The sequence below is a fragment of the Plecotus auritus genome (assembly GCF_963455305.1).
Source record: "Plecotus auritus genome assembly, chromosome: 3".
Classification (NCBI taxonomy): domain Eukaryota; kingdom Metazoa; phylum Chordata; class Mammalia; order Chiroptera; family Vespertilionidae; genus Plecotus; species Plecotus auritus.
This window is the reverse complement of record NC_137772.1, coordinates 189,434,109-189,454,367: the sequence shown is the minus strand read 5'-3', so window position 1 is coordinate 189,454,367 and position 20,259 is coordinate 189,434,109. Positions and strand designations below refer to the sequence as shown.

The 20,259-nt window shown below is 37.4% G+C and overlaps 1 protein-coding gene across 2 annotated transcripts in view; it reads right to left on the bottom strand.

Annotated features, from left to right (window-relative positions):
• The window catches only part of ERGIC2 (ERGIC and golgi 2), a 43,075-nt gene extending 23,032 nt beyond the window's left edge, over positions 1–20,043 (bottom strand). Inside the window, exons 1-5 of one of the 2 annotated variants that reach the window (XM_080662855.1) lie at positions 19,906–19,949; positions 17,536–17,661; positions 12,365–12,504; positions 9,705–9,813; positions 7,808–7,854 (exon numbers count right to left, since the gene is read on the bottom strand). In XM_080662855.1, coding sequence (XP_080518981.1) covers positions 7,808–7,854; positions 9,705–9,813; positions 12,365–12,470 — 262 coding nt within the window. In that variant the 5' untranslated portion in view covers positions 12,471–12,504; positions 17,536–17,661; positions 19,906–19,949. Of the gene's footprint in view, positions 1–7,807; positions 7,855–9,704; positions 9,814–12,364; positions 12,505–17,535; positions 17,662–19,905 lie in introns of both variants that reach the window. The other variant, XM_080662854.1, reaches the window with a different exon arrangement.
• Between the last annotated feature and the right edge of the window lie 216 nt (positions 20,044–20,259).

The following is a 20,259-nucleotide window of genomic DNA, read 5'->3' as shown; positions in this document are numbered from 1 at the left end:
CAGAGGAGCTCTACACTCCACCACGGAAAGGTCAGATTTCGCCTGGGATAAGGTGAGGTCTCTGGTCCCGGCGGGAGAGAGAAATGCGCGTTTTGCGGGAGCTGGAGGACCAGGGAAGCCTGTGCCCAGAAAAATCCATGGCTATTGGGGCTAGCGTGATCTGTGAATGTGGAAAGGGGTCCTCAGAGCTGCTAACAGAAGGGCTCTCTAAAAAGCAACCCATTTTGATCTGAAGTGCAGGGACACCCTAAGAATTTCAGGCTGTCTAGACTTACGCGCAGCCCTGGAGTTCGCCAGGTGCCTAGTCTTAGGCGCAGCCCCAGAGTTCGCACACGTGGGCTTTTTCCTCTTGAAATTCTTGCTTCTGATTACTAAGCCCAATACATAGGATCACCCAGTTGGGGACACCCTGGGAGACTGCAGAGGAAAGTTGTTTTTCTGGAACCTGGGGATCGGAGCGGGGAGTGACCATCGGAGAGCCAGCTCTGAGGCAGCCCACTCCCACAAACCGGTAGTGAGTGCCACAGGGAAAGAAGGCTCTAACACTGCCTAGAGAGGCCAAAGATAGACCCAGAAGTCAATCCAGAAACACTGCCACCCAGGGACTGAATCACAAATTGACTCTTGTGTAATCAAAAATAAAGGAATAGGAGAAATTAAGACATACCGCCTGCTTAAAATCAGGACTGGCTTACAACACTGAAGAGCAGTGGAACGCAGGGAACTGCAATACTGTCCAGACTGAGAAACAGGCGTGCCAAACAGAACAACAGAGGAAGTGAATAACCTTCACTACTCCACATTTTATTTTTATTTTTTATTTTTTTATTTTTTTAATTTTCATTTTTTGCATCTTTTACTCAAGAAACTAACTTTTTTTTCTTTTTTCATCACTTGATTTTACCTTTCTAATTATTACATTTTTATTTTCAATCCGTATTATTACTACTGCTATTTTATCTTTTTTTTTTTAAAGTGTCATTTATTTTCTCTTCATTTTATTTTGGGATTAGTGTTCTACATTCTATTTTTATCTTTCCTTTAGCATCGTTTTACTCTATCTCAACTCTACCTTTATGCCATCACTCTCTTCCTAACCTTCCCCTTTTCGGTGTCCTGTTTATCTTACCCCTTTCCTGCTTTAGATTTACCCTATTCTTTCTGTTTACCCCTTGTTAAAATTTCACCCTACTTACATATCTAATCTCCAATCCCCTGCTCCAAGTCCATACACACCTCTCTCTTTGCTGTCTTAACTATCCAAAAAATTGTTTTTCTCTCTGTCCTTTTGTTGTTGTTCGCTTGAATGTAGATTATATCGAATTATTATGCTTTTTTGTGAGATTGTTTTGCTTATTCTTCTTTTGTTTATTTTTTTGTTTGTTTTGTGCTTCAGCTTTCCCTTGCCTCACTCAATATTAGTTGGTGTTGTAGTTTGTATTAATCCCCAGGCACTTGTTGCTGGCATTTGCTGGGATTAGTGATTGTTCTATTGGAGTTTTATCCCCAATATATATAGTCTGTTCCCCTTTCTCTCTTAGTCTCTTTCTTGTCTCTCTTACTTTTTTATTTCTTTCTCTTTTCTCTTTCCCTTTTCCCAATTTCATTTTGACACTCCTTTTTTTTTTTTTCCATCTTTCTTTCTTTTTCCTCTTCTTCTTTCTCTCCTATCACCTAATTTGCCTTTCTCTGGTGGTCACTTTTATTGGAGGTTATTAATATTGTGAATACATTTCTGTTCAGTGCCTTGTGAGTTGTACCTGGTAGCGCTGTATTTTGTGCCTTTAAATCAACGCAGGAGAGAGAGAACTACATAACCAGACATCCAGAGAAGAGAGACCATGGGGAGACAAAGACACAGCCCGCATATGAAAGAAAAGCAGGCATCAACAAAAAAGAAAGTAAACAAAATGGAGGCAAGCAACCTTCCAGAGAAAGAATTCAGAGAAATGGTCATAAGGTGGCTGAAAAGAATGGAAGACAAATTTGACAATATGAGCAAGAACCAAGAGGAAATGAAGAAGAACCAAGAAGAAATGAAAAATGACATCGCTGCTGTAAAGAACTCAATAGAAAGCATCAAGAGTAGACTAGAAGAAACAGAGGACCGCATCAGTGAGCTAGAAGACAAGATGGGAAAAAATACCCAAGTAGATCAACTTCTAGAAAAAAAAATTAAAAGGCAGGAGGAGAGCCTAAGGGAACTTTGGGACAACACGAAACAAAACAACATCCACATAATAGGGGTTCCAGAAGGAAAGGAAGCTAAGCAAGGAATAGAAAACCTTTTTGAAGAAATAATGACAGAAAATTTTCCTGATATAGGGAAGAAAAAACCCACACAAATCCAAGAAGCTCACAGAGTCCCAAGCAAAATGAACCCCGAAAGACCGATGCCAAGGCACATTATAATTAAATTGGCAAACACCAAAGACAAAGTAAGAATCTTAAAAGCGGCCAGAGAGAGACAGAAAGTTACATACAAAGGAACCCCCATCAGTCTAGCAACTGATTTCTCAACAGAAACTCATCAGGCCAGAAGGGAATGGAATGAAATATACAAAGTCCTGCAAAGGAAGGGTCTGAATCCAAGAATACTGTACCCAGCAAGGCTGTCAATCAAAATTGAAGGTGAAATCAGGAGCTTCACAGACAAAAAAAGACTAAGGGAATTTATTAACACCAAACCAGCAATGTAAGAAATGCTAAAGGGTCTGCTATAAGAAAAAAAAGAAATAGGAAGCGAAGAAGGAACACAGGGGTAAAGAATAGGAATGGCGACAAATAAGTACCTATCAATAATAACTTTAAATGTAAATGGATTAAATGCCCCAATCAAAAGACATAGGGTAACGGATTGGATAAGAAAACACGACCCATCTATCTGCTGTCTACAAGAAACCCACCTCAAAAAAAGACGCACACAGACTGAGAGTGAAGGGATGGAAAAAGGTTTTCCAGGCAAATGGAACTGAAAAAAAAGCTGGGGTAGCAATACTTATGTCTGACAAATTAGATCTCAAAGTGAAGGACATAACAAGAGATAAGGAAGGCCACTTCATAATACTAAAGGGAGCAATCCAACAAGAAGAAATAACTCTGGTAAACATATATGCACCCAATACAGGAGCACCCAAATACATAAAAAAAACTCCTGGAGGATATCAAGGGAGATATTGAAAGCAATACAATCATAGTAGGAGACTTTAATACCCCACTATCACCATTGGACAAATCCTCTAAACAAAACATCAGCAAAGAAACATCAATCCTAAATCACTCACTAGACCAGATGGAATTAATTGACATCTTCAGAACATTTCACCCCAAAGCCACAGAATATACATTCTTCTCAAGTGCACATGGGTCATTTTCAAAGACAGACCATATGTTGGGACATAGGCAAAGTCTCTTAAAATTCAAGAAGATAGAAATCATATCAAGCATCTTCTCAGACCACAGTGGCATAAAACTGGAAATCAACTACAATAAAAACAACCCAAAGAAATCAAACACATGGAGACTAAACAGCATGCTATTAAACAATGACTGGGTTACCAGAGAGATCAAGGAAGAAATAAAAAAACATCATGGCAACAAATGACAATGAAAACACTACAATCCAAAATCTATGGGACACAGCGAAAGCAGTCTTGAGAGGGAAGTTCATAGCTCTACAAGCCTACTGCAAAAAACAAGAAACAATGGTAATAAATTACCTAACCATACAACTTAAAGAGTTAGAAAAAGAGCAACAAGAGAAGGCCAGTGTAAGCAGAAGGAAGGAAATAATAAAGATCAGAGCAGAGATAAACAATATAGAAACCAAAGAAACAATACAAAAGATCAACAAAACAAAGAGCTGGTTCTTTGAAAGGATAAACAAGACTGATGAACCTCTAGCCAGGCTCACCAAGAAGCAAAGAGAGAGGACCCAAATAAACAAAATCAGAAATGAAAGAGGTGAAATAACAAAAGATCCCGCCGAAATACAAAGGATTGTTAAAAAATACTACGAACAACTCTATTCCAACAAACGGGACAACCTGGAGGAAATGGACATATTCCTAGAAAAATATAACCTTTCAAAACTCAATCAGGAAGAATCTAAACAGCTCAATATGCCAGTAACTATGGAAGAAATTGAAGCAGTCATCAAAGAGCTTCTGGCAAACAAAAGCCCAGGGCCAGATGGCTTCACAGGAGAGTTTTACCAAACATTCAAAGAAGAACTAAAACCTATCCTCCTCAGACTATTCCAAAAAATTCAAGAGGAAGGAACACTTCCAAGCTCCTTCTATGAAGCCAGCATCACCCTAATACCAAAACCAGATAAAGACAACACAATGAAAGAGAATTACAGGCCAATATCCCTCATGAACATAGATGCCAAAATCCTCAACAAAATTCTAGCAAATCGGATCCAGCAGTACATCAGAAAGATCATACACCATGACCAAGTAGGGTTTATCCCAGGAATGCAAGGATGGTACAATATCCGCAAATCAATAAATGTGATATATCACATAAACAAATTGAGACATAAAAATCACATAGTCATATCAATTGATGCAGAAAAAGCATTTGACAAAATCCAACACCCTTTCTTGATAAAAACTCTCAACAAGGTGGGAATAGAAGGATCATACCTCAATATAATAAAAGCTATATATGATAAACCCACAGCTAACATCATACTCAATAGGCAAAAACTAAAACCATTTCCCCTAAGAACAGGAACAAGACAGGGATACCCACTCTCACCACTCCTGTTTGACATAGTACTGGAAGTATTAGCCACTGCAATTAGACAAGAAGAAGAAATAAAAGGCATCCAAATTGGAAAAGAAGAAGTAAAGCTGTCCTTATTTGCAGATGACATATTGTACATAAAAACCCCGAAAGACTCCATCAAAAAACTAACAGACTTAATAAATGAATTCGGCAATGTAGCAGGATACAAAATTAACACCAAGAAATCTATGGCATTTCTATACACCAATAGTGAACTTACAGAAGGAGAGGCTAAAAAAGCAATCCCATTTTCCATTGCACCAAAAAAATTAAGATACTTAGGAATAAACCTAACCAAGGAGGTAAAAGACCTATACGCGGAAAACTACAGGACACTGAAAAAAGAGATAGAGGAAGATGTAAACAGATGGAAGAACATACCATGTTCATGGATTGGTAGAATCAACAACATTAAAATGTCCATACTACCCAAAGCAATCTATAGATTCAATGCACTCCCCATTAAAATACCAACGGCTTATTTCACAGACCTAGAAAGAACTCTCCAAAAATTCATCTGGAATAAAAAAAGACCCCGAATAGCCACAGCAATCCTGAGAAAGAAGAATAAAGTAGGAGGGATCTCAATACCAGATTTCAAGCTGTATTACAAATCCACTGTCCTCAAAACAGCCTGGTACTGGCACAAGAACAGACAGATAGATCAATGGAATAGAATAGAGAATCCAGATACCGACCCAAACCAATATGCACAATTAATATTTGACAAAGGAGTCATGAGCATACAATGGAGTCAAGACAGTCTCTTCAATAAATGGTGTTGGGAAAATTGGACAGACACATGCAAAAAAATAAAACTAGATCACCAACTTACACCATACACAAAAATAAACTCAAAATGGTTACAGGACTTAAATATAAGATGGGAAACCATAAAAATACTAGAGGAATCCACAGGCAGCAAAATCTCAGACATATGCCAAAAGAACTTTTTCACTGATACTGCCCCTAGGGCAATGGAAGCCAAAGAGAAAATAAACAAATGGGACTACATCAAAATAAAAAGCTTTTGCACAGCAAAAGAAACCATCAACAAAACAACAAGAAACCCCACTGTATGCGAGAACATATCTGCAAATGTTATCACTGATAAAGGTTTAATCTCCAACATCTACAGGCAGCTTATACAACTTAATAAAAGGAAGATAAATGATCCAATAAAAAAATGGGCAATGGACCTAAATAGAATCTTTTCGAAAGAGGACAGAAGGAAGGCCAAGAGACACATGAAAACATGCTCAAAGTCACTAATTATCTGAGAGATGCAAATCAAAACTACAATGCCATACCATCTCACACCTGTCAGAATGGCTATCATCAACAAATCAACAAACGACAAGTGTTGGCGAGGATGCGGAGAAAAAGGAACCCTCGTGCACTGCTGGTGGGAATGCAGACTGGTGCAGCCACTGTGGAGAACAGTAAGGAGTTTCCTCAAAAAACTAAAAATGGAACTCCCATTTGACCCAGTGATCCCACTTCTAGTAATATATCCCAAGAAACTAGAAACACGAATCAGAAAGGATATATGCACCCCTATGTTCATAGCAGCACAATTTACAATAGCTAAGATTTGGAAACAGCCTAAGTGCCCGTCAGCAGATGACTGGATCAGAAAACTATGGTACATCTACACAATGGAATACTATGCTGCCATAAAAAAGAAGGAATTACTACCATTTGTAGGCACCTGGATGGAATTAGAGAACATTATGCTAAGTGAAATAAGTCAGTCAATGAAAGAAAAATACCACATGATCTCACTCATTTGGGGATAATGAAAAACAGTATAAACTGATGAACAAAAAGATAGATATAGAGGTAGTAAAACATCAAACAGACTGTCAAACAGCGGTAAGGTTAGGGAGAGGTGGGGGAAATAAGAGATCAACTGAAGGACTTATATGCATGTATATAAGAGTAACCAACGGATGCAAAACATTGGGGGGTGAGGGCATGTATGGGAGTGGGGGGGGGGGGAATGGTAAGATATGTACACATATAATACCTTAATTAAATAAATAAATAAATAAATAAATAAATATAAAAAAAATAAAAAATAAATAAAAAAATTTATCTGAACTACTGAATTCTTGTCTCTACTTTTCAAGTGGTAATTTAAAAGACAACTTTCATGCAAAAGTATCCTTATTTTTTTTTTTCTGGGAACTTGCATTTTTATTTATTTTTTAATTTTTTTAAATTTCTTTATTGATTACAGTGTTACATATATGTCCTTATTCCCCCATTACCTCCCTTATCCCCTCCCTCATGCCCTCACCCCCTGCTGTCTGTGTCCATTGGTTGGGCTTATATGCATGCATACAAATCCTTTGGTTGCTCTCTCCCCCTTGCCCCCACCCTCCCTTATCTTCCCTCTGAGGTTTAATGGTCTGATCGATGTTTCTCCTCATTTTTTAAGAGCACTACTGATTCAAACATTACCTAAAATACATATTAACTTTTTTATTTTTACTTCTACCAATATAATCAAGTAAAGTCAGTGAAGAAAACAGAAATCACTATTAACTTAAAATACTTGGATCTGTATTTTAATATGCAAGAGTAAAAGTAAAGGGTGGTAAGTTAAAAGAGTGAAACAGGATATTCTTAAGGAACATTGGTATAAAAACTGGTAGTCCACATAAAAAATAAATAAAGGATGTACCTAAATTAAAACTCTGATTCAGATAGATCTCTCTCTCCCTCTCCCTGCCTCGTTCTGAAATCTATTAAAAAAACATACACATATTTTAAAACTTGGATTCACAAAAATTTCCTATTTCTTTTAATTATATGAATGTGAAAGTTAAATCTCTTCTCTTTCTGGATAAGAAATTTAAAGAATATAATTTGGGGAGAAAAACAACATACATTATTAAATAGCACTGCAACAGCATGTTAAGACATCATAAAAGAAAAATAAAGTTAAAAGACAATGAGTGGTTTTTACTTTTTACTAGCAATTGTTTAAACAACTATATGTACTTACACTGACACTTCATGGCAACAGTAATATCTATATTGATTCTCAATTTGCTAAAAGACAAAAAGGAAACTTTAGTACCTATCAAGTAATCAACAAAACATGAGAAATATAAATCAATTTTATGACAAACTCGGATTTCAAAACTATGTCTATTAGAACTTGGATAGTATTTTTTATGGCCAAAGCAAAGTCACTTTAAAAGTTAAAATTCTATTTTGCAATTATTCCAAAAGACTTTCTGATTTCACACGTTTTTAATATAGTACCCTGCAATTTAATTTTACTAAATTAAGTAACTCCAAGAAACTCAGAAAAATAAGTTTTAAACTTTGTTTACATAAACCTTATGTAGAATATTCCTTTAAAACTTTTAAAATCAAGAGTTAGGAATTGCAAGTCTTTCTTCTCTATTTATCAAATAAATACTATACATCAGGCATTATGCCTGACTCCTTACAAATATTATCTCCTTTATTCTTTATCATGGACATGTAAATTGGGTAGCTTCACAGTTCTGTAGATAAGACAATGGTGTTCAGGGCAGTATAAATGCCTGGCTTAAGATCACATACCCACTGAATTGGCATATCAAAAACAAGGTCTGTGTGACTTGATAAATGCAACCAAATTGCCAGAAAAAGCCTCTCATGCTTCAAGTTTTGCATGGTCTTCCTAAAAGGTTCAACTAAAGCTTTATTTCCAAATGATGAATTCAAATTGAATTAATTTTTAAATATTAGAATCAATTAAGCACCATGAATAACAGAAATGAGTACCATCAATATCTGTTTTCCCTGGACTATCAAAATTTTTTTCAATCTAATAATTTGAATCTGGTTTCAATAGGAATTTTTAGAGCTTCAAAGGAGTTTTCAATACATTTTTAGAGCTTCACCGTCTTCAAGTTGTCTAGATTCAAGCAGTGCTCTAATAACCCTGAGGTTTAGGCACAAGAGATATTGTAGGAACCAGAGGAGATGACCAATTAGACAAGCTTCTGTGGTGAGCTATATAAGACTCCATTTGAAAAAAATAAAGTGCTTTATTGGTGCTTAAAACAAACAAAATAAGAAAAATAACAAATCTCTTACAAACCTACGTTATCAAGAATAATACACAAGGTATAGATAAAGAAGCTGAGGCCCAAAAGAAGTCAGTTGTATGACTTACCCAAGGTTACATAGCAATTTATAAATGTTTTACTTCTCACTAGTGTCATAAGGAAGGTACTATAATTATTATCCCCATTTAACAGAAAAAGTAACTGAAGCACATGCATATACAGATTTAGTAACTTCCATAGCTAGTAAATGCAGAACTGGGATTGAAATTGAGAAGTAAATATCTCTCCTATCCAGTACAATCTTTATAATATAAATCTGTTATCTTCAATCAATTAAAATCCAAATACTACAAATAAAATAAGGTATACTTTGTCTCCTTATTAAGGTACTGTACTTTCAAAGTTTTAAGTGATATTATTTACATTAAAGTTTAATTTAGACGTAATTTATAAAAATCAAGTTACAAGCATAAATAACATATATTTAAACAATATATTTTCCAAATTACACAGATTAGTATCTATTTCAAATTCTAAAGAGTAAACAATTTTAAAACATTAAATAATTCCTACTAGTTCAACACATTAAAATAAAAACATATTATATTCTCCTAACCTTTTTATACAGTGCATATTAAATCAGAGAACCTCCCTTTTATAATTTAACCAGTATTCAAATTATTCTAAAATGATTCTAATGCATTAATTATGAGAATTTATCAGAACTATTTCTTCAGAACTAAAATAAGCCAAATATAAAAGTTGGACATTTTTAAAAAAGGTATGTTATCTTTAAAACAATTTGAATCTAAAGGTATTTCAAGAAAAAAAAGTTACCTAGAAAAATCCTTGTCTACTTCATATTCATACTTCATCCATGTATCCTGATATACTGAAAATTCCATTATGGTTAATAAAGCCATAGTGGTAAATGCTATTAGAGAAACTGAGAAATCAAACAAAAAAGAGTAAGAGAATTAAAACAATTTTGTAAAACACTAGGAAACTATTTTAAGTGAAATTAAATATATCAAAGAATGCCTTAATGTTTGTCATGTGAATTATTACAATAAAAAGTTTTTCTTAAAATGTCCAGTATAGATTTTTTTTCTAAAACAACTCAAAAAATATTTACAAACACAAAAATTAACTCAAATATTTGTATTATTGAGAAAGCATTTTATTTCTTCAATATTACAAGACATCAAACTTTTATTTTCTTACACGTAGCAGTGTCATAGACATAATAAATATTTTACAATACAAATTTGAAAATAGTCTCCTCATAATTAAAAATGGATCCATGCCTGCAGCCCAATTAAAAAAAAATAACATACATCTCAAATCTCTCATAACACTCTCATGTACTTTGGTATCTCCTAAACATACTACTTCATTTATAAAAGCAACTCAAAGGTGAAAAAAAGGAAAGAACTATCATATACTATGACAAAACACACTTAAAATTTATTGTGTTTCACAAGAACTTGCACTATTTTTGTTAACAAAAGTTAATCACGAGATTAGAAATAGCAAGCAACTTAGTACACATTTACCAAATGAAACATATTATCTTATTAGCTCTTCAAGAGGGAAAGAAATAATAGTAAATACTGTTATAGTTCCATATTTTTCTTACATATTCCATTATTTATTTATTTTATTTAACAAATACTTCTATTTGTACCAGGTACTATTCTAAGCATTTTATAAATATTAACTTATTTAATCATTACAGCAAGCCTACTACGTAAATACTGATATCATCCCCATTTCATGGATGAACAAACTAAAGCAGAGGCCAGAGGGGTATGATTAATTTCCTCAAAGTCATTTAGTTAGGAAGGGAAGAAGGGGGATTTAAATCCATACAATCTGGTTCCAAATCCAAGCTCTTAGCTATTACCCTATGCTGCCTCTCTCCAGTAATGTGAAATTTAAGAATTTTTATTATAATGTATAAATTGATTTATTCTTAACCAAAAACTTCTTCCAAGTTAAATTATATTTGTATATAATCATCCTATTAATATAATTATACATAACTCAATAGCAATAAAACAGTAAAATTGGATTAACTTATTCCATAATGTTTTAATGAATACTGCTAAATGCTCAGACTACACTGAGTTAGATGCCAAAGAGAATATCTATAATAATAAAGCGTAATATGCTAATTAGACTGGACAGCCGGACGTCATTCCGTACATCCTTCCGGACAAAGCCACAGTGGTGGGGGCAGAGATAGAGTGGTTAGGGGTGATCAGGCAGGCAGGCAGAGGTGGTTAGGGGTGATCAGGCAGGCAGGTAAGCAGTTAGGGGTGATCAGGCAGGCAGGCAAGTGGTAAGGGGTGATCAGGCAGGCAGGTGAGTGGTTAGGGGCAATCAGGCAGGCAGAGTGGTTAGGGGTGATCAGGCAGGTAGGCCAGTGGTTATGGGTGATCAGGCAGGCAGGCAGAGTGGTTAGGGGCAATCAGGCAGGCAGGCAGGCCAATGGTTAGGAGCTAGCAGTCATGGATTGTGAGAGGGATGTCTGACTGCCGGTTTAGGCCCAATCCTGCAGGGATCCCAACTGCCGGTTTAGGGATCCCTGCGGGATCGGGCCTAAACTGCCATTCGGACATCCACTGAGAGGTCTTGGACTGCGAGAGGGTGCAGGCCAGGCTGAAGGACACATCTGCCTCCCCCGTGCTCGAATTTCACGCATCGGGCCACCAGTATCCTATATAATAAAGAGGTAATATGCAAATTAACCTTCATGCCCTCACAAGATGTCTGCCTACAACCAGACCGGCAGGTGGGTTAGTGAGGGACGACCAAACAACTGAACAGCAGGCTGCATGGGGCGACCAGGCCAGCAGGGGGGTTAGTGAGGGACGACCAAAGGACTGAACAAGCAGGCTGCATGGGGCGACCAGGCTGGCAGGGGGATTAGTGAGGGATGACCAAACGACTGAACAGCAGGCTTGCGTGGGGCGACCAGGCTGGTGGGGGCTGTGAGGGGCAACCAGGCCGGCAGAGGAGGCAGTTGGGGGCAATTAGGCTGGCTGGAGGCGCAGTGAGGGGCAACTAGGCTGGCAGGGGGGCAGTTGGGGGCGACCTCGCTGGCAGCGGGGGCAGTTAGGAGGGATCAGGCCGGCATGCAGAGGCAATGAGGGGTGATCAGGCCAGCAGGCAGGCAGGTGAGCGATTAGGAGCCAGTGGTCCAGGATTGTAAGAGGAATGTACGACGGCAGGTTTAGGCCCAATCCCCCAAGGGGTCCTGGATTGGAGAGGCTGGGCTGAGGGAACCCCCACCCCCCGTGCACGAATTTCATGCACCGGGCCTCTAGTGTACAATAAAATTATAGCCAAACAGCATCACATAAGGACAGACCAGTTACAAAGTTATTATATGTTGATGAGTTCTTCCTCATGGCTCTATTTCTGTATGTTGTTAAATGGATCACTCAGAAATTGCATTTAGTGTAGGAGTTTTAATTTGAATTGATACTCACCTGTCCCCCCACTGGCTGAAGTCTCTACATAGCTCTTAGGAACCTTTGGAAAGGCATCCAACTCTTTCACCAAACTTAAGGTTTTTTTTCGATTCAGTCGCCTCATCTTCAGGAAAACCTTCTCCTTTCATATAGTCATGCTAAGAAATAAACAATGAATAAATGTATCCTCAAAAAAGATAAAAAGGTTTATTTTTTTTGAAACTGATAAATGTCCTTGGAAGAACTTAATATTCTCATTCCTCCTTGAAAAAAACACCAACTTAACATTTATTCACATCTTTCCTTTTTTCCATTCCCACCCTCACAAACACAAACACATAAAGTAGGGCAAAAAAAAGAAAAGTAGTCAATCATATTTGTAATATTTAAATATACAAATCAAAATACATATTTCTCCTATTAAATTTACACATATAGGATATCCCAAAAATATGTATACACACTTTAACAACTGATAACTCACTTAATTTTCACTCCTTTTCAGGTTCAACTGATTTGAAATAAGGGATGAAGCCAGACTAGGCTTTGAACAAAGAAAATTTATCCTAAAGTGCCACTAGACTTTTTTATGGTGATACATAAAAGATGAAGTTTACGGCATAAAACCGGCAACAGTGGCCAAATTGAGGGCACACAAATACTGAAATAAATGATTCTAGATGTTTGTGATTACATTGCTTCAAGTTATCAGCAGTGCCTGGACCAGAACAATCATCAGCTTGAAAACAGTCATTAACAACAACAAAATTCATTTTTGTGGATTCTTTTAAATTTTGAAAATGAACTGTATGTTAATAAACACTGGCTTTATAATCATTCAAAGTGAGTATACATTTTGGGGGGACATCCTGTGTAGAAAAAATAATACATTCTCACTAGTAAATGACAATCAAGTAAAATAGGCATGCTCATACATTGCTAATGAGATGATAACTATATACCATTCCCCTTTTGACTAAATTCCATTTTTAGAAATGTATCTTAAGGCAACAATCTGAATTATGCACAAAACTTGGATCTTAGGGATATTTCTCATATTGTTATTTGTGACTATTGAAGATAGAAACAAACACATGGTATGCAATATATACACAAAAATGTTAAAAAGTAGATCATGGTGGGATTTTAATTATTTTATTTACAAAATGTAATTTTATGACTGACTTATAGAAATAATATAGGTGATACTATAAAGCATTACCAGAAATCAGAGCTATATTAATAAAATAAACACTTAACTGAGAATAAATCAAATGGTTACAGAAGCCATTAAAAGGAAAAGAATGTCTCTAGAAAAAAAAGCAGAAAGATTTGTCTAAAATCTAATGGATGGGGTTAATATAGAAAGAATAAGCCACAGAAAGGGCTTTCATAGAGGAAAAGGAGAGTCAGAGAAATAAAAAGTGGCAGCAATCATGAATATTGTCCAAGAGAGCAGGTCTAAACAGGGACACTACTAATTGGTCCAGGAGGGTACTACTGCCCTAGAGTGAAGCTGGATGCATGTGCTAGTATAGGTTGATTTCATTTGCCATTAGAAACATCCAACTAACTCCTCTTGCTGATTCCATGCTCACAAAGTGGCCTTTGGATTATAATTATGATTCTCATGTATATGGTTTTTCTAAGAAAAAAAGAACATATAGACAAAACAGATGACATATTCTAATTCCCAGTAAAGTTATAAAACTGGTATTCTCACTTGTAAATTAAGCTTCTGAGTGTTTGTTAGGCATAAACCAGGCTCCTAAAATGGTTCAACTGAGAGAGTAATCAAATTTATTTTCTGTACCTGCTTAGTAGTAACTGCACCAAGATCGATCTTCCTTCAATCTTTCAATTCCTATTCATTTCTCCTATTGGAGTTAAATGTTAAATATGTTCAATCTTCTTATCTTTAAAACTCTCCACTAAAGCTCAAGTCCAACTCCAACTACTGATCTCTGTCTGCATACCTATAGGCAAACTTAAAAGAGTAAGTTGTCGCCCTAGCCGGTTTGGCTCAGTGGATAGAGCGTCTGCCTCTGGACCAAAGAGTCCCGGGTTCAATTCCAGTTGCAGGCTCTTCCTGTTTGGTGCTGGTCAAGGCACATGCAGGAGGCAACCAACCAATGTGTTTCTCTCAGATGGATATTTCTCTCGTTTTTCCCTCTCTCTTCCACTCTCTCTAAAAATCAATGGAAAAATATTCTGGGAGAGGATTAACAAAACAAAAGAGTAAGTTATCCCCATTCATCTACTATGACTACTTCTCAGCACAGGCTCATTTAAGTAAATTTCTCTCAGCAAGGTCACTAACAACTTCCTTAGTACTAAGTCCAATGGCCATGTGCAGCCTTTACCTAATTTTGCCTATGAGAAGAAAACCTCCCCTTTTTCTTCTTGAAACACTCTTCCTTGTCATAATTGATAGTATACTCCTGATTTACATTCTACCTCTAAGACTTCTTTGGCTTACTTTGCAGATTCTTCTGCCTCCCAATTCTATACTAGGCCTTCCTCCCAACATCCACACTTTCCCCAAGCTATCTCCCATCCCTTCATTTTCCATCTACATGATTCCTCTCAAATCTTTATTCCCAGTCCAAAGCTCTCTGCAGACATGTATTATCTTGTTGCCTCTATTACATTTTCATGGGGGCATTCCAAATACATTTCAGACTCAACAAGTCCAAAAATGAGTATTTCACTTTACCAAACTTGTTTCTCCTATGTCCCTACCATAGTTAATGACACCCTGTACCCCAAAACACAAGGCAATAACACACGACAGAAACATGAGTTACATTCTTAAACTTAAGTTCTTCCTAAATTTCTTTCAAATCTGTCTTCTCTTTTCCAGGCTCACTGAGAAGTTCCTTACTAGCACCTTGGTTCCAATGGCCACAATCTATCACTGCATTGCTTCAACGTTGACTCATCAATCTTTCAATTCACTCTCCATACTACAACCAATAATCTTTTTAATACATAAAAGTGATTATATGCATTTTCTTTTAAAATCTTTGTAGAGGTTCATACCCATTACATTTGAAAAGTTTGGATTCTATCCTAACAAAGTTAAAAGTTAAAAGTCCTCAAAAACCAGGTCCTGCCCAGCCAGTATGGCTCAGTGGTTGAGTATTGACACATGCAACAGGAGGTCACCAGTTTAATTCCTGGTCAGGGAACATGCCCGGGTTGCAGGCTCGTCCACAGCAGGAGGCCTGCAGGAGGCAGCAGTTGCATGTGATGTTTCTCTCTCATCGATTTTATTTATTTTTTTAATATATTTTATTGATTTTTTACAGAGAGGAAGGGAGAGGGATAGAGAGTTAGAAACATCGATGAGAGAGAAACATCAATCAGCTGCCTCCAGCACACCCCCTACTGGGGATGTGCCCGCACCCATGGTACATGCCCTTGACCGGAATCGAACCTGGGACCCTTCAGTCCACAGGCCAACACTCTATCCACTGAGCCAAACCAGTTAGGGCTCTCTCTCATCGATTTTAGATCTCTCTCTCCCTCTCCCTTACTCTTTCTAAAATCAATAAAAACTTAAGACAAACAACAACAAAAAACAGGTCCTGCTTATCTCTTCAAAACCAATCCATCAATGTCTAAATTCTAGCCAAACCAAATCACTTTCTAGTCCTTAAACATGTTCTTTCTGCCAGATATAGCCTTTCTCCCTCTCCCCCACCTCTTTATTTGGCTAACTCCCACTTACTCTTTAAGTCTCAGTCTAGACATCTCTCTTTTGAAGGGGGGGAAACCATATGACCTCATACATAGTATTAGTTACAGTATGTGCTCCAAGAACACTGTTTCTTATTGCCTGTTTAATTTTCTGTTTTTGCCATTATAATATTACAGCAGGAATATATCAACCTATCTTTGTATCTCCAGTACCTGGCACAGCAAGTATTTGATAAACATTTGTGGAAGGAAAAAAATAAGGAAGGTGGGAAATTTCCCCAGAAATACCCATGATTGCACAGCTTTCCAATAGAAACAAGCTATCATTTTTAGATAAGTAAATATATATATTTAGATATATATATATATATATATATATATATATATATATTCCACAAAGAGAAGGAGTTTTCTGTTTTATTCACTACAGTATATCACAAGCACCTAGAACAGTGATTGGCACATAGCAGGTAGCATTTATTGGGCAAATGAATAAAACTGTAAATATTAGTTCCTAAATTGTCTATACGTTTACAAGCTTTATAAATGCGTTCTTTAAATTATATGTAATATAAAGATATGCAAAAGTTAGTTTTACAAAGCCTCTAACATTCATATAGCCTATTCAGCACTCCTCCCTTAAAAGTCTAGCTAGTCTATCCCACTTTGCTGCTTCTCAGTCTTTAGCTTCTTCCATTCCTATTTTCCATGATTACTACTCTAGAATGGAGTATCTTGTCACTCTACTGCTACTCCTGCCCCATTCCTGTTAATTCAGCCTACATCCAAGAAACTCATTGTATCTCCAGTACTTGCCACTCTATTCTACAGAGCCACTGTTCTTTTTTTTTTTTTTTTTCACTGATTTCAGAAAGGAAGTGGGGAAGAGAGATAGAAACATCAACAATGAGAGAATCATCCATCACCTCCTGTACACCCCTACTGGGAATACAGCCCGCAAAAACCGTGAGTTGACACTCAACCACAGAACCACACTGGCAGGGCACCACTATTCTGATATGAACAAGTTATCCATAACTCCTAGTTTTACTAAAAACAATCCTTCTACTGTCTCTCAATATGAAAACCTGACCATCAACTGGTGGTAATTCCTTTAAATCCTTACTTTATTTCTGAGACTCAAAGGGTAAAAAATTAAAATGTCTCATCATGATTTCTCAACCACCTCTTCCCTTTTCAAGTCTATCTTCTAATAAACTCATATACTACATAGAATTATAGCCTAATTTTCATATTATGTGCTAGATATTATGAGGACTTTATATATTAATTTAATCCTCTAAGTGACTCTATGAAGTAGACACTATTTTTATCTCATTTATATATAAGGATACTGAGGCACAAAAAAGTCAAGTAATTTTTGTAAGGCCATTCAACAGGTGGGAGAACCTAGATTTGATCCCAAGCAGCCTGACTCCAGAGTTCATGCTCTAAAACATAGTGTACACTCTCACTTTAGTACTTACTATTGTTTTCTCCATCTGGATATATTTATAATTTTCAGGGGGGATAAAGGGTGATAGAAGGAGACTTGACTTGGGATGGCGAACACATAATAAAATATACAGATGATGTATTATTGAGCTGCACACCTGAAACATATATAATTTTATTAACCAATGTCAACCAATATATTCTACATTCAAAGTAAAAAAAACTTTTTTAAAAAGACAGGAATTTCCTTAATGACTTCAGCATCTGGATCTCTTAATTTGTTTCTCTTCTTCCCCATTCCAGCACCATCCTTTGGAACTCAGGACCTGATGACCCTCATCCTATGGTAGTCGTTCACAATTAGAACCCTTTTACCATGTAAACCTAACAGGTCTTCTCCAGTGACCTCCATCTTAATTCTACCCAAAGACTCACACAAGCAGGGCCATGTTTTGGCTCCTCTTAATTTTTTAAACCGCTCCACCTCTAAAATCCAAGAGACTAATTTTCCTCTCTAAGCATAACTAATTATCCTTCCAGCTCCTTAACTGTCTGACTGGGACAGAATCTGCTCTTCATTTTCCCTGTGTTTTCAATCTCTTGGACTCCTCTGCTATCCAGTTCTATTGCTTCCATTCCCACTCTATTTGTCTCACCATCCAGTGTAGTCAGACACTTTTTATGAGCTAACTTCTATTTTAAAAATAAAATGAAGAGCGCTTCAGTAATTTAGGGGTCAGTAAGAAATTTAAGAAGAAAATTTTTTTTTTAAAAAAAGGGTCTTCTTCAGTCTGTATTTTGACTAAGTACCAAGGCAACATTTTGTGAGTAACCACAGAAATTAGAAAACAAAAATTTAAAAATAACAAGAGCTAACACTTATGTTAACTGTATGCCAGGCACTGTTCTAAGTGCTTTGCATGTTTTAACTCATTCAATCCTCATCAGTCACCACATGAGTTAGTTATTATTTATTCCCATTTTGCAGATAGGGAAACTAAGGCACAAAGAGTTTAATTTGCCTATCATGACATTTAAGAGACAATACTGAAAAATTGTTAACTAGGATTAGTAGCAGGAAGAGACTGCCTAATAGTAACCTCTATTAAAAATAAAATCACTATTTCTTCCAATTAAATCACTAACCCCCACAGAAAATAAATTCGTTTTTTCCCCTAATTCTTTTGTTGTGCCAGAGTAGGCCTGCTTTCCTTTGAGAAATCTTTCAAGCTTGATATATTTTTATGATCTGTACCCTCCAGCCATTGAAATACTCAGTTGAGTGGTAAACTTTACTCTCAAAAAGAAAGAAATTCCTTACCCATTCCCTACCACCAAACCCCAAATCATGGAGTTTCTTTTTCTCGTTTTTCCTCTAAGAGAGCTGGAATAATTGCATCAACTTAAAGATATCAATAAACAAGTTAAGTAAGCCAATATATATCCTGAATTCTTCAAGAAGTGAACAAGCTTGTGATTTCTATCTTTATAATGGCTATATACTAGAGTTCAAAGTATCAGGCTAAGCAATTACTTGAAGTACGTTAGTACAACTTCAAACACATGAATAAATCCTGCTTTTAACTGTATTTTAATTGTTTCTGAAAGCCAGTCTTGCAACATTTTAACAGATATTATGTAACTCTGCGTAGTCCCCAGGGCACTAAGTCCTAAATATTTTAACTTAAACGTATTTTCTCAAATGATGATCTTTCAACTCTATGTACCACCTTTACCCAAGGCTATTTATTCTCTACCACGAGTTGGCGAGTTACCTTCCAAGGGTTTCTTAATCTGCGAAGGTTTTGAGAAAAGTAGGGATCTGCCTGGGACCTGTCTCTCCGGTAACATCTCACCCTGCCCTGCCCCTTTCTCATTTTTCCAAGCGAGGTGCGAAAGCCTCCTTCCAGGCGAGGCCAAGACTTCAGGCGTTCTTAAAAAGAGAGAGCAACCTGCTGCCAAGCATATGGTATTTGTCTGAACGGTGGTGGGGAGCCCGACACCCGGGAGGATCGGGACAGGACCCGAACGGTCTTCACAACGCGGGACCTTCCGCGCCCGCGGACGGGAGGTGCCCCCGGGGCACCGGGCACCATGCGAAGCAATGAGTTCGTGTCAGCTGCTATCGGGTAAGCACCCAAACTCCTTCAAGTTGTAAGACAGCTCAGGGAAACGGAGCCGGGGAGAGGGGAGCGCCCAGGCTAGCGCTGCCCAGGGTGCTGCCAGTAACGCCCCCGGGGGAAGTGGAGCGGCTCCCGGGTCCGGCCCGCTCTCCAGAGGAGAGCGATGAAGACAGGAAGCCAACTCTATGACAGCCTCTCAGCCCCCTCAACTACATTCATGCCCGGAACAGCTCTGGAACAATCGAGAGAACAGCACCAGGCAGGGTTTCGGCGTTTTACCTTGTATTTCGGTCCCTGCCGATCGCCATGTTTCACAGAAGCCCGGGTCGCTCGGGTTCCCGTTTGCCCAGAAATATCGCGAGAGCCAAGGCGACTCCCACCGCTGAAAACAGCGAAGGGAGACAATGCAGAGTTCTCGCGATATGCCCTTTGCTGACGAAGTGTGTTGTGAATCGAGAGGCGTGGTTAAGATGAGAGGGGCGTGACTAAACCGAACAGAGGCTGCTGCTTATTTTAGGTATAACACGTGGCCAGAAGGAATCAGCTTCTCCAGGAAGGGTGTAGGTTTACCTTCTGGCTGTCCCTTAGAGACCGCAGAAAGAATCTCTCTCAACTCTTGCTACTGTACTTCAT